Source organism: Antedon mediterranea, chromosome 3 (genome assembly GCF_964355755.1).
Source record: "Antedon mediterranea chromosome 3, ecAntMedi1.1, whole genome shotgun sequence".
Taxonomy (NCBI): Eukaryota; Metazoa; Echinodermata; class Crinoidea; order Comatulida; family Antedonidae; genus Antedon; species Antedon mediterranea.
This window is the reverse complement of record NC_092672.1, coordinates 20,060,806-20,076,609: the sequence shown is the minus strand read 5'-3', so window position 1 is coordinate 20,076,609 and position 15,804 is coordinate 20,060,806. Positions and strand designations below refer to the sequence as shown.

The following is a 15,804-nucleotide window of genomic DNA, read 5'->3' as shown; positions in this document are numbered from 1 at the left end:
AGTTGTCCTTGGGAAAAACACATTAGTTGGGTTGACCATGGGCTGACAGAGTTAACGACTTCGTAACGCTATCCGGGGCTCCTGCGCCTAATGCAATTTCTAGATTGAATTGCAAATTGAGAATAATCCCGACATCTGTTCAAAAAATAAAATTTACTTATGAAACAAAGCAAAGTTAAAAAATTATATGGTTCATTGGATAACAAATTATGGAAAATATTCTTTCTTTCATTTAATTCAGATTCGAGCTGTGCGCATGTGTAGATCAGTATTGAAATACAGATGGCTACAGAGTATAATAATGAAGCATAGGTTATAAAATTAAACGCCCATATTAAATAACTTATATGAAGCACGGGTGGGTGTGGACGGCTACCCACTACCAGTACTTCATGATGTCAAAATATCCGATAAGGTCAAATCTCAGCATAAATTATACAACCCATAATCTTCCAATTTCGTTTCGTTTCGTTTCGTTTCGTTTATTTATTTTTTCCACTCACTTATATATATATATATATATATCATTTACATTTACATAACATATATTAAATGTGGGTGGATGGAAGTCACAGTAAGTTCACTGAACTTTAAGTCGTGACTCCCGTGTGCCTAAGTATACTAACATTGCTACAGAGTAGACTAAAATATGAATATATAATAGTGAAAGTACATAAAATAGAGAAATAAAAAAAATTTTAAATTATAGAAGTTAAGATAAGCCAGGCAATTATATAATATATGATAAAAGGGATAATGATAACAATTAGAGTACAATATGAAATATAATTAAATATGGTATAATAACAAGTATAACGATACAATGTAGCGGAGATTATTGAATACCAGGGTGAAGGATTTAATGCCATGTATCACCACCAAATAAATAAGGATAAAAGATCGGCGAAAAATTATGTAGCATATTCTGACACCATTTTGTGTTTGAAATTAGATTTAAAACTAGAAAAGGAAGATTTCTGTTTAAGTTCATTTGAGAGTGAAGTCCAAAGTTTGGGACCAAAATAATACATAGAAAATCGTCGAGCCTTAACATTTAAATTATCAAGGATATAATTGTTAACAGAGGATCGGGTTTTATAGGAATGGCGTTCGTCAATTCTTGTAAATAAAGCATTAAAATGTGAAGGCAGTAAATTGTTAGATAAACGGTACATAAATGAGGCAACTTGTAATTTATTTAAATCATAGATGTTTAAAACGTTAAATCTTTTAAAAAGTAATTTTGTATGGGCTCTAAATGATTCTCCCGCGCAAATCCGAAGTGCACGTTTTTGTAGTTTAAAAAGGCGGTCAATTTGAGTTTTCTCTAGACTTGTCCAGGGGCATAACGTATTAAATTTATCTAGAGTAATTGCCCAACATAAATTGGCATAAGAAAGGTAAGGCAAAACTAAAGTATTATAAAGGGTTAATAAGGTTTTTTGAGGGAAGATATGTTTTAATTTGTTCAATATTCCAACATTTCTAGAAACTAGATTACTGATTTTATTTATATGTAGTTTCCAAGTCAGAGAGGCATCTATGGTTACTCCTAAAAATTGTGTTAGAATTTGAAATTTTACGTTTAGAAAATATTATATAGTTCGTTTTGAATGTATTAAGAGTTAATTTATTGTGTTTGAGCCAATTTGAAACTTTAAGTAACTCATCATTGACAATTTTAAACAAGGTATTTAATTTAGGATGAGAGAAAAAAATATTTGTGTCGTCAGCAAATAAGATAAAATTTAGTAATTTAGAGCTGTTTGGTATATCGTTAACAAAAATCAGGAATAAGAGTGGTCCAAGAATCGATCCTTGGGGAACACCACAGGTTAAACGGGAATAGGAAGAGTTAAAATTATTTAAGGAAGTAAACTGAACACGATTGGAAAGGTAGCTTTTAATTAGTTTTAAAGGAAGGCCTCTGATACCGTAATTTGAAAGTTTATGAATTAAAATATCGTGGTTAATAGTATCGAAGGCCTTAGATAAATCAAGGAAAATGCCAACAGAAAACTCATTTTTACTCAGGGCAATTGTAATTTTGTCAAAAATATCTAATAAAGCAAGATCTGTTGAATACTTTTTCCTGAAACCATATTGGCCTTTAAATAAAATGTTATGTTTAGTTAAAAAGGAAGAAATTCGATTATGCATTATTTTTTCAATTAATTTTGAGAAACAAGGAAGTAGGGAGATTGGTCTGTAGTTATTGAAATGATGAGGATCTTCTTTCTTGTAGATAGGGATGACTTTAGCTATTTTAAAAGAATCAGGAAAAATACCGGTTTGAAAATAAGTATTAAAAATGTGAGTTAAGGGTTTACATATAAAATTAGAAACACGTTTAATAATTTTATTGGAAAACCCATCAAACCCAGGAGATTTATTATCTTTGAGGGAAAGTATTATACTGACAACTTCATGTTCGGTTACAGGACTAAGAAAGAGAGAGTGCACACATGGACGAGGTAGGGTAGAAGTATAATTATCATTATCCGACACATGTATTTTGTTAACTAAATTTGGCCCTATACTAGTAAAATAATTATTGAATTCAGTTGCAATTTGTTGAGGATTATTTAATTCAATGTCATTGTTAATAAAGTGAGAAGGAAACGGTTTACGAGATTTCTTGCCAAAGACTCCATTTATTGTTTGCCAGGTTTTTTGGATGTTATTTTTATGGAATTCAAATTTGTCACTGAAGTAATTCTTTTGGGCAGTACGAAGGATTTTGGTAAGTACATTTCGATATTTAACATATTTATCTTTGTCCTTTTGCTTTTTAGATATAAGAAATGTTTTATATAATTTGTGTTTTTTGTCGATAGATTTAATTAAGCATTTAGTTATCCAAGGTTTTTTTTCTTTCCGAATATTTCGTCTGGAACGAGTGGTTTTAATGTTGTTATTATATAATGTACTAAATATGTCGTTGAATAAAGCGTATGCCTCATTGGGTTCATTGGAGTTATAAATACTAGTCCAGTCAACATTTGACAAATCATTACTTAAGGCAGAAATTGAAATATCATTGACTTTTTTTATGTATATATATTTTGATTTAGGTTTCAGGTGTTGGAGAGGTTCTGATTTATGTACTAACAAGAAAACAGGAAAGTGATCCGAGATGTCCGAATATAGAATTCCGGAAGAAATGTTATCGTATAGATTATTACAAAAAATATTGTCGATTAAAGTTGCAGAATTACGCGTAATTCTAGTTGGCCTAGTAATAAGAGGATAATAATTTGATTGAAATAAAGTATTAACAAAATCAGAAGTACCTTTATGTGTTTTGGAATTTAACAAGTTAATATTAAAGTCTCCTGAAATATATGCTGTTTTTTTCTCATTATTAATGGTGTCAATTAAATTAGAGATATCTTTATTAAATGTGTTAATGGATAATTCAGGCAAACGATATACTACTCCAAGGATTATGTTTTTGGGTTGTGCATCGATTTCAATGAAAAGAGATTCCGAACCATTAGTAATGATAAATGATAAATCAGGGCGAAGAATATATTTAAATCTCTGGTGTAGGTAAATGGCAACGCCTCCTCCTGGTCTATCAGCTCGTGAAACATGCAAGAGGTTATAATTGGGAATATTATAAAAGGAAAAAGGCGTATTATGATTAAAAAAAGTTTCGGTGAAGCATAGTGCTGAGAATTCATGGTTAATAGCACCTACGCATACATTGATATCGTTAAAATGTTTAACAAGACTGCGTGCGTTTAAATGAAAGATACTAAATGAATAATCTTGTGTTGAATATTTGTTGTTAAGACTATCGATATATTCATAGGCACAAGATTCAATATTTTCGGAAAATAATTGGGCATCGTTGTCATTAATAACATCTTTAAAATTAATATCAAAAAGGTTAAAAATTAAAGAATTAAATCTATCAAAGTCAATTCTATCGTCACAAAAGTAATAGTGAATGACATGCAAGAATTCATCATTATCAATAATGTGATTAAATGGGAATGCATCTATATTGTCAAAAGGGTCCATGAGAATATCTAACGATACATAATGTGATCAGTTTATTCAATAGTACTGTATGTAATAAAAGATGCCTGGTAATGTTACGTAAAAACAGAAAAGTACAAGAACGTAAATATAAAGAAACAAGTTAAGAATTGGGGGGTAACAATAAAACAAAGGTGAATAAATGGTTTTAAGTGGTTTAAACATCTTATGACAATGCAATTATGTGAGAACAGACTCCTGAAAACGCTATTGTAAAATTATTATGTAAAATCAATCAAGAGGCTTATACAAATTAAGCAAAGTATGCAGATGTAAGGAAAATAATGGATAAAAGATTCTTAGTCTGTTGTAAAATTTAATAATGGATTGAATTTGTAAAGAAGAAATGCTTCTTAGACAGTCCAAGTGTTTACAACAACATTCCGATCACTAGTATGGCAATGGAATTTCGAAAAGTTTACCGGAACTATTTCAATGGAATTTCGAAAAGTTTAAAAGATATTGTAGATATTGTCATCTTTGAAGGAATGGTTTTTTAAATAGGTCTACCAAAAATCACACAATTTAATAATAATTGTCATTATTATTAATTATATGATGAACCAGATATAAAAAAAGAAAAAAAAGAATAGAATAATTTACTAGAGTAGGTGAAAGATTGTTGCCATACAGTATTTCTGAAAATTGTGTGTATATTATATTACCTTATTTTGTGATGTCACTGATGCCCCCTTATTTATGAGACAGGTCACCATTTCTAATGTAGGATTCCTTCGAGCCAGATGTATATGAAGTGGAGTGTTTCCATTCTGGAAAGAGGTCATAATCATCAGGTGTTAAAATACTGATTTTAAAGAAAAAAATGTTACATTGGTATTCTGTCACATGACAATTTTATTCCTAACTCATTTATAGCAGAAAAAAAGAGTTACACTGACTAAGGCTAGTGCCACTCACTTTATAAATAAATATGTAAATTCCTTTTTTTCTTTTTATTTTGTAAATGTACGACCTCTGATGCATTTTACAAACTATATATTTATACCATGTGCATATTTACACTATGTTCGGACATACAATGTTGTTTTTTTTTTAATGATATTTTTTTATGAAAGTTGTAATTTACAAAAATATCCCAAAGTGAAAATAATTTTAGATCAGGAATATATGCCTTTCTCAGATCCAATAAAAAAAAAAACAATATATATATATTTTTGTTGATTTTTTAAAATACAATAGTGGACATTGCACTGATATGTTATACAGTATCATTAATTGATAACAAGTGTTACTGTGATAGTAGACCAAAATAATAAATATTTTGTCATTATCACTGGCAAGACCAATAAACTATACTGGCATGTGACCATTAACAAGTCAGAACTATATTTGATCTTGATCTACCTAAAAAAATAATTGATTTTAAATGAAGGTTGGTAGTAGACATTAGGATAACACAATTCAACAACATTTGTATTTATTAATAAATATTTCAGTGATACTCATTAATATCCTGAGCATTCTAAATCTGAGTTCTAACTTATGCATATTTGACCTTGATGAAAACAGTGTTTTCAGATGAGCTTCATATTCTATCTCTATTTATTATCTCTATCTATTTAAATTTTGAAAAGTTCTTTCTCTTTCCCCAACATAACCGCATCTCTATTTAGAGCGAGGCATGGTCTCTTTCTTGATAAAAATAGTTTCTATAATATTGAACTGAAAGGAGTTTATCTTCACTACACAATATAGAAACATTGTAAGATGTTTTATTCTTTACGACGACAACAACAAAATTACATCTAAAATTATAAATCAAATGATAATAGGGAAATGATGTGATCACATTAAATCAAACTGTACTTTAAAGCAGCAGATATCAAATGATCTGATCATATAAATTACTAGCACCTGTACCCGTCTTTGCTGGGTGTGAGACCCACTGACAAACAGATTTCAACCTCACCGACGTTGACGTAGTTAAACTTATATGCAAGAGTTGCAATTGAAGTCTCATTTTCTATGTTTTAATCCATTGATATACAAAGGATTGAAAGAAAGTTCAACATATACGTCTGGTAGGCTAAATGCTTATTATAAGTAGGCTATGCATGAATGTTTGCAGTCAGTAACATTCATTGTAACAAAAATAAATACAGAATATTTTACACTACTGTATATTTTAAATACACTTGTAAGTTTAGGTATCATCCTTAATCTGAAGTTCAAAAAGCAAGTACACTTTATTTATGAATTCAAAAGTATTGATAGAACATATTGAATTGAAAAGAATTTTGAAATTGATGGTACATCCGTAGATATGCAAATAATAAATATTATTATTTAAATTAATAATTACTGTACAGTACAAAAAAATGTTTCCTACAGTAGTAGCCGTTTATAACTGAAATACACAAAACAAATTAGATACAAAATGTGACGCTGTTATTATCTTTACATGTAATTAGGAAGCTTACGGAAGAATTATAAATTACTCCATGGGCTTATACTATATATACATTAAGAATAATATAATAGGCATGTTTGTGCGTATAGAGTACAAGGGAAAAAAACGTAAACATACATAAAACAGTGATGAAAAACAGGATGAACCAGGAGGTAAATTTATATTGAAATTTGTAAAGGTGATTAATGATTAAGGTTGTGGGAACTTGTACAATAAAAAGAAAAGTCAATGTGAAAGAGGGTTAAGAAGGCAATCAGCATGTATGAGTTATAGCCATAATGTTAAAATCAAAATCAGTAAGTCATTAAAATAAAAGTTGATATGGTTTAATTGACTTTTCAATTCTTTTAAGGCTTAAATAATGAAAAATTCAAGAGAATTAAGTTCACAAACTGAGAATACGAATTAAGTTACAGCAAGTGCAGGTGTTGGTTGTAAGAAATCTTGTGCGCGTAACTTTGTGAAACATGCCATTTTTAATCCATAGAAAGTTGACTCTTGATATGACTTAAATTTAAAAAGTGTCAATACAAAATGACGTTTGGTTTTTTGATATATGATCAATCATTTAAATTCATAAAATCGGGCGAAAGTCATGTTGCGTAACTCTGACGTTTTAAAAAAATAGTAGGTGCACAACTTTACGAAGTTATGAAATGTGGAATGAAAGAAGAATAATACAGATAAAAAAAGTTGATGATCATTTTATACAATCACAAGGAGTTATCCTCCAAGGTGTGGATAACTAATTATGCAGCCATTTAACAAAAAAAATAATTATGCTAAAAATGTTATCCTTTGAAATAGTGGTAGTTGACTTTATGACAGTATGGTAGACAAAGGTGGACGGTAGATGAAAGGATCACGGTAATCTACACAAAATATTAATCTGCGCATGCTTATGCACATTATACTGAGCATACTCTGTTCTGTTCATTATCAGGACTTATATTTGGTCGATTTAACATTCAATCCAATGGACGGAGTAAAGTTCATTGCATCATTTTGAAACCTTGCAACAATAAAAAATGGCTGATCAGTACGCAAAGGGAATACACATTGTAGTTTTTCATTTTTAGTTAAACTTAATTAAAACATCATATTTTGTCATTAATGTATATTATAATATGTGGTGGCTGTTAATTCAATTCAATTTAATTTCAATTCAATAACATTTATTCAATAATGGTAAGACAATTAAAACAAGCATCCTCGTAGCCTCTTTTTAAGGTTTTTATTAGGTGTTTTAATTCATCCTTTTGAACTTTGCTAACTAAACTTTAAATTTTAGTTAGTTATTTTAGTTAAAATAGTGTCAATGACCAACTTAAGGAACGATCAATGTTTTAAATTTTTTTCATTTTTGAAACAAGTTTATTTTTAATCTTTGCTATTTTGTGGATAAATAAAGAACAGTCTGTTAACAAATATTAAGCTTTACAAAATCATAAAAATAAAGTTGATCTATTTATATTGTGATCTTCAAATAGTATACTGTTGACATTATTGCTTATACTTGAATGAATGCTATAAAGTAAGCATTGATAATCTGTCATTGTTCTAAAGTATGAACAACTGTAGCAACACCAACATTACAGTGGGTAGATTTATATTTAAACGAGTTTGTTTGTTATTGTCTTATAATGAAGAAGAAGATGAATAAATATAACAATGATAGAAGATGGAATCATTTTAATTATACTACAGACTGTGCACAGCACTGGTGCTCACTGCTGTTACCTATTTAATAAAACATTCCATAATAATAACAATAATGCTTACATTTTGTAATCATTCCTGATGATGATAAAATAAAGATCGAAACGTTGAATCATGGCTTGCTTCTCGTTATTTGGAGTCAGTTTTATACTATGTTGTATTTATTATTATTTAAATAGATGATTAACAAGGCCATATACATGGCTGCAGTCACATGCGCAAATTTGAGTTAGAGTTTACCGACCGACCTACCGACCGACATAGTGAGCTATAGAGTCTCATTTGCACATGACTAAAAATGCCAAATTAGACTGAGACAACAAATATTAACGTATAGCTCAGTGATTAAGTTCACTAATTACTGTAGGTTGACCCTGGTCTCCCCAACTTCAGGTTTTTTTTATGCATATACTGAAATAGACCGAATAATGAAATGAAATCATCTTCTAGTTTAATGCTGGTAATTGTTTTTCTTTTATTTTAAATGCTATTTCAATTAAAATGTGTTTCGTAAAAAAGGTCTAAAAAATTTAATTTAATTAAATTTTTTACAGATTTGTTGGCCTTTATTGAACAGTACACTGGTACTAAAAGTGTGAACAAAAAAAGAAATAAATGATGAGTGAGGGCACTGTGTAATATAAAATGTATAGGCCCTTGTATTGTATTATGGAAAAAATAAGCACAAACTAAAAATGGGTCTATATTACATCCTTTAATATCATTGCTCTTCACTATTTAATGATGAGGAGGTGGTGGACGGAGTTGGTAGTGTGTTGACAATAAAAGAGAGTATGGCAAAATTTATTACTAAAAATGATGAATAAAACATGTCATTACTAAAATATTCAGTACAACTAGCATCTTTGATCAATATTATACACAGGGATCATTAGGGCATTTTTAAGTGACTTGTCTAAAAAACAAATTTGTGAAAATTGCACTTTTAAAATACAAAATCATATTTAAGAACAATTGAAGGTTTGTGAAATTTTAAGTGTTTTTGTTAAGAATGCAATGTCCCCCTGAAAAAAAAAAATTATTCTTAACAACATTTTTGTTGAAAGTGCCATTTAGACCAAAAATTTGATCCAAAAAAATGTATTTACCTGAAAAAATTTTAAATTAAATATTTTAATGAAAAAATGTTCAAATTGGCTTCCAGCCAATGGGTTTTTGGTTGAATTTAACCATGAAAACATTTTTTTTTTCTACGGAAGTGATTACAGTTACTTTATTAAAACCCTACAAAACAACATATTCAAAATCTGATTTAATAAATCTTCATTTTTCATGAATTTGGGACAATACACCATTTGATTAAATACTGTTTAAAAAAAAAATATTAATTAAATAATGGTCAAGGCACTATTGTAAATGTTTTATAAAGTATTTCAAATGGAAATTTATGACCATAGCGTGAAAAAACATAACGTATATATAGCAATATGTATTGATAATAATACACATTAAAGATTATATTTTAAATTAGAGCATATCTGTACACTGTTGCTACAAAAAAACTGATATTGTTTTGCACACAGTAACAACTATATTTAAGCCTAATTGTCAAAAAGCACTAAAGTGGAACACCAACAATATTAAAACATAGCAATGCTATAAAACAATAAAGTATACAACGATTAGTGAACAATAAAAACAAAATGTGTTTTAAAATATTCCATGTGTTTGTTATACAAAATGAATAGCAAACTTCTTTTTATTGTGCACACAATTTAGATAAACTTAAATGTCGCCCTCCATGATGAAGTAGCCTATATGCTTGGAATTGTACTAGGAAAAGTTACTATATTTGAACTGTCTAGGGGAGGAGTTAAGGTTTGTTGATTGTGGCTGGGGTGGTGAGAGGAGAAAGAAGGCTGGGGCCCCGCAGTATCTAAATTAGATATTTTAATTATCAGCCAATATGACACCTATTCATTTACACATTTTACAACGTACTTCAACCATTATTAGACCCATCATAGCTATGTATACTCCTCTCAATTTGAAGCTTACATTGAATTGAATTTGTCCATCACTGAGAAGAATTTGTTTTTAAAATAGAGTATGGGGACGTGGTATTGAAGAAGGGTGGAGATTGGTGAGTATATAGACAGATACTGGCGTCGGGTGTTGAGAAGGCTTTAAACTAATTTTGAAACCCGCCCTGGGGGGGGGGGGGTATAATTGCTAGTGGTTAATATTAGGAGAGTCTTTGCTGTATGGCTATGAAAACCTGAGTTATGATGTCATGTCCAAAAACATCAATATTTACATGTTGCATGACATGATATCCTGACATTTCTTACAAAATTTGAAGTATGAATGAAAAAATGTCTAAGCCACAGAAAAAAAAAATGAAATGATTTTACAGGACACCTAATGTAGTCAGAACTGTTGTATTTATGACTAATCCAAATGTCCAATTAGAAAAAGACAAAAGTATTTTTATTTATTTATTCTATTCACAAAAATATTGTCTGCTATGTATTATAAGCCTAGAGGCCTAGGCTAACTCTATGGGTTTAAAGAATACCTGTACTCACTATTAAACAATAGTTTCACTTTCATTTATGTAATGCCAGTTAATCAAAATGGTCATTTTAATTTCAAAACATGACACTAGCTTAGCTTACTCTAGTAATGCACATTAATTGTATTATTAGTCTTACTAGATATAAACCAACATTTGAACCAGTAGCCCAATGGTATTCGTATACAACATGTGAGTTGTTTACTAAGGCATTTTTAGCATATACACAAAATTATATTATGATTTGTTTTATTTGATTTGTTTAATCAATTTTCAATAAATATTCAATAAATGTTCTCCATACATATATTAAAAATACATAAAATAATAATTATATAAACACTTAATAATAACCAATAAAAAACATAGTATGTGTAGAAGGAAACCTATATAAGTTGAAAAACTTTACGCCTAGGCTCCCTGAAAAAAATAATAAAAAAGTTGGGAAGAAGATGAAAATACAATATATATCCAAATAAAAAGGAGAAGGAGATTTGAAAACACCAGACAGTTGAAGATTCAGGCAAGCTCATTGAAAAAAAGGTAATTTTCAAAGAATGCAATTAAATACCAAAGATGGAGTAAAAAAAATTAAAAATGTTTGGGTGCCAACCTATCAAGCAATACAATTATAAAATTATAAACAAACTCTCCTACTGTATTTTGAATGCTACAAATTGAAATGATTATCTATTTGTGATAATACTCCAGGAATATTAAATATTTTAAATTATATTGAACAATTTGAATTAATTAAATAAATTGTTCTATTTCTGATGATTATGATTTATTATTAAATTCCTTTTACATATCACTATTACATACTGTCATGTGAATAACCTTTAGTGTAGAGAACTCAAATTCTTATTTACTGTAAAATTAAAGTACTAGTAGTAGTAGAAGAGTATGGACATCTCTGAGTAAAGACATACTTAAATAGCTCTGCATAATATTTATTTGATTCAGAAATCAAAAAAACAAATCACCGTCTTTGTCATACGCATAATGTATTTAAATAAAAATGTTATTGTTGTTAGTTATAATTACGCACATTCCAGAACACAATTACTGTTTTTTTTTTATTACAAAATATTATCAGAGTTATTATTGAAAAAAGAACTATATGTGATTCGCTTTTTATAAATCAATAAAACAAACTATAATTGGCTTTATTTACAAGTCAACAATAACACGGAACATTTTGCTGTTATTATAAATTAATTGTTTTCAAGATTTAAATCATGAAGATTTTGTAATATTGTGGTAGAATTTACTATTGTTTTAAATAAAATTTAATAAGCATAATTAATAATTATTTTATATCATCTTATCAACTATTGTACGTTTTTCCCTACGACTGATGACAATTACAAAAAAAAAATGCAGAACTTATTGATTCATTTTTACACAAACCATACCTGTAGGCCTACCAATTTTGATATTTTATCGGGTATTACAATTCAGACATCTCTGATCATTTACCTATTTCAAAAATATTAGAAAATACAAATCTTTACAGTTTATCAACATAGTACCGTTGAACGCATTTTTTGTTTGGCTAGCAACCATGCAGCGCCCTCTATCATTGTGACGTCACACCATGATACTCTATAGGCCTACACATTTTGATATTTTATCAGGTATTTACAATTCAGACATCTCTGATCATTTACTATTTCAAAAATAATTGATTATGATTAACTTTCAATAAGGTTGACGTTCTTGACCATTGATACTGAATTACAGATATAGGTGCATTTTGCTTTGATTTTTCTCAAACTGATTCGTCTAAACTGTACAGTTAATCCTAATGTTGGATACATTTTTTTATATACTTTTTGAAGTTAAAAAAAACCAAAACACTAAAACAACTATTGATGACACCCTCTACACACCCCACCTAAATAAATTTAGTAAATATTAGCATAAACTTTTAAAAATTCATAAAAGTTCAAATATTTCAAGATATAAAAAGTATAGCCACATTTGTAAAAATCTGTAATTCTATATTCTAAAACCTAATCTGTTAATTACCACCTCCCATATAGCCTCTCATTTATATCTGAAACAGAAGTGCTTAATATAATTAATAATTTGAATTCTAGTAAAGGTTCAGAGCATGATTCTTAAAAAGGTTGCTCCATTAATTATAAGCCATCTCACATACGCCATTAATTAATCATTCATTATGGGTTCTGTACCTAATCATATCAAATGTAAATCCTGTATTTAAAAACGGATACTTTTATACCAATCTTAATTTTACCCATTTTTTCAAAAAAATAATAAAAAATGTATGCATACAATACCACTTGTCATGCTTTTCTTGAACTCACTAATTCTGTTAATACTGCTTTTGAAAGTACTTTTCTAGATTTATCAAAAACTTTTGATGTTGTTAACCATGATATTTTCAAGTTGTTTCGTTATGGTATTTTCTTAGATTGGTTTAAAAGATATTTTACAGATCGAAATCATTATTTCAAATTAATAATTAGTAAATCTTTCAGACAAATTTTTTAATGCAGATAATACAACTTTACATTTTAATAACAATATTGTCTTGTTGAACTTTTTAAATTTAAAGTTAAGTAAGTTAGTAAATTGTTCACTACAAACTAATTATTAATTAATACGACTAAAACTAATTGTATTAGTGAACTTACGGGACACAACAATTGTTATATTTTTTTAATGGAAAATTAATTGAAAAAAGTGAAGTATCATTCCTTGGTCTTTTAATTAGATTATTGGCTGGCAAAAATTTTTCTCAAATAAAATATCTAAATATATTAGTATTCTAAAGAAATTAAAATAAAATGTTTTACTTATACATTACTGTAACATTGTTTGGGGCGGTGAAGGTTTATCAATATTGTTTTTAAACGAAAAAATGATGTTTAACCACAAAATTAAGTATTTAACAAAAATATATTTAAATTTGTTAATTGACAAACCAAGTGAGTTGTACACTAATTCAATCACTTTTATGTTGGTTAAATGAGGTTTGCTATGTTTTTTGGATGATTGCAGAGTTTGGCAATTATTTTAAACAAAAAATAATGTTTTACCCCAAATATAGGTGGAATTGTCTTGATTCAACCCTTGTTTCTAATCAGAAAGACTTTTGTATAATAATTGAAAATCATTATCTGTCCAACTACTTTTCTGATGAAATAATATGCTATTGTCTATATTTCTGTTGATTTTATTTATTTGTTTTAAGTTTTGGTTCCTGTATAGTTATTACCTTTATTCATGTAATTTATTTTATGTTTTCATGCTACTTTTTAAAGAAATTAATGTAACCTAAATATATTTTCTGTTTTGTATTCATTTGACCATTACGAAAAAAATTGTATTGAACTTTAACTTGATTATATTGTTATTTGATTTTAAACTCATCACAAGCCCTCAAAATGAGTGCTTATGTTTTTCATATGTACATTTGGATAAAAAGAAAAAGCCAGTATACAATTTAAATTAATAGTTATGCATTAAATCAGGGCAATTATTAAATACATTCCTAAGTCAATGTACATTTTTTTTTTATTTCAAATAATAATAATAATTAATTGATGTGTGAAATTATAGGACAATTCTCAATAAAAAAACATTATAACAACTAGATGATAGACATAATGATTTATGTAGTCAACCAAAATTAGCACCTAGAAACTTGTCATTAGAGTTGAGCGTTGGGGATGAGGTACAAAGAGGAACAATTTTTTAATATATTCTTTATATTAAATTATTCTTTATATTTCTTTTATATCTACTCAGTAACGAAATATTTTTTTTATAGGCCTATAAATAATATACCACTAAATAGAGTAAAACATTTCCGATTTAATACTTTATTAAAACTGTCACTGTCTCATGGTCGTTTGAAATAGTGAAGTACATTTAAAGACCACTAATACGTTTATATTTTTGTAATTATTAATTAATACAAACGTTGAGAAACAACTGACAGTAATAAAGTATTATATTATTATGTGTTTATAATCTAAAAGTAGGGGCTACCCACACACTCACAGTGATAACGTTTATTAGTATATTTGTTTATATTATATCTAACAGTATACCAACACACTTTTGATTCAAATGGCGATCAAAAGTGGTTAATACCTATTTGCAGTATTGTATAGAATTACAATACTAGTTCTGTTTATTCTCCAAGGGTCTATAAATTTACCTACTTGTGTTAAACCATGGAGGTATGCAAGTATGGTTAAACGAAATAATTTGGAATGTTCCATTCATTGCAAATCAATACATTTGTATAAACGTATATTAAATCTATCAAAATAGTATTTTTTTAAAGAAAATCGGCCTGTCTTCAACATTATGATGCTGTACTCGAGCTGTTCAACCGGTTTTCAGCCATTAAAAACAGTTATCGTAGGAGGAGATAGGAAAATGCGAAGCATCCTCGTATTATTGTATGCGGGTATTTTTCACGATGGACATGCATTAGACAGTGTATACCACGATCGGAAAACACCCCTATTTGGGGCAAATCGTTGAACCTAAATTCGTTTTAATTGCCAATAACTAATTATCTGACTCAATTTAATTAGTAAACAGGGTTACATCAGGTGGTTAAAATCAGTACCGAAAGTACGAACCAACTTTATATACCATCGAGTAAACATTCTAGAAGTAACGCGCGATTTACCGAATTTTGCCCTTACGTAAATTTATATATAGACTAGATGGTACGCGAGCGAAGCGAGCGTACCATCTAGGTCATGCCCACAGATGGTTCTCAAATACATACTAATTTCATCTTTAAAATGTACATGCAGGACAATAATATTTGTCGTTTACAGGAACGAATAAATAGACACTGTGATTTATGTACTCAACTAAAATTAGCACCCTGGGAATTACTTCCGAAAGAAAAACTTGTCACAAAATAAGACCAATTGTTTTGAAACAAACTGAATTTGTGTTTTGTATGCAACATGAAGGTTGAGAGATAGGGAAGAGGATGGGTGCAAAGACGAACAATTTTTAAATATATTTTTTATCCATTTAGTAACGAAATATTAATTGTTTTCATGTT

General features: G+C 28.6%; 1 protein-coding gene across 1 annotated transcript in view; it reads right to left on the bottom strand.

Annotated features, from left to right (window-relative positions):
- The window catches only part of LOC140044127 (uncharacterized), a 45,977-nt gene that overhangs the window by 13,365 nt on the left and 16,808 nt on the right, over positions 1-15,804 (bottom strand). The window contains exon 4 of the mRNA XM_072088607.1: positions 4,713-4,817. Within this exon, the coding sequence (XP_071944708.1) occupies positions 4,713-4,817 (105 nt within the window). The remainder of the gene's footprint in view (positions 1-4,712; positions 4,818-15,804) is intronic.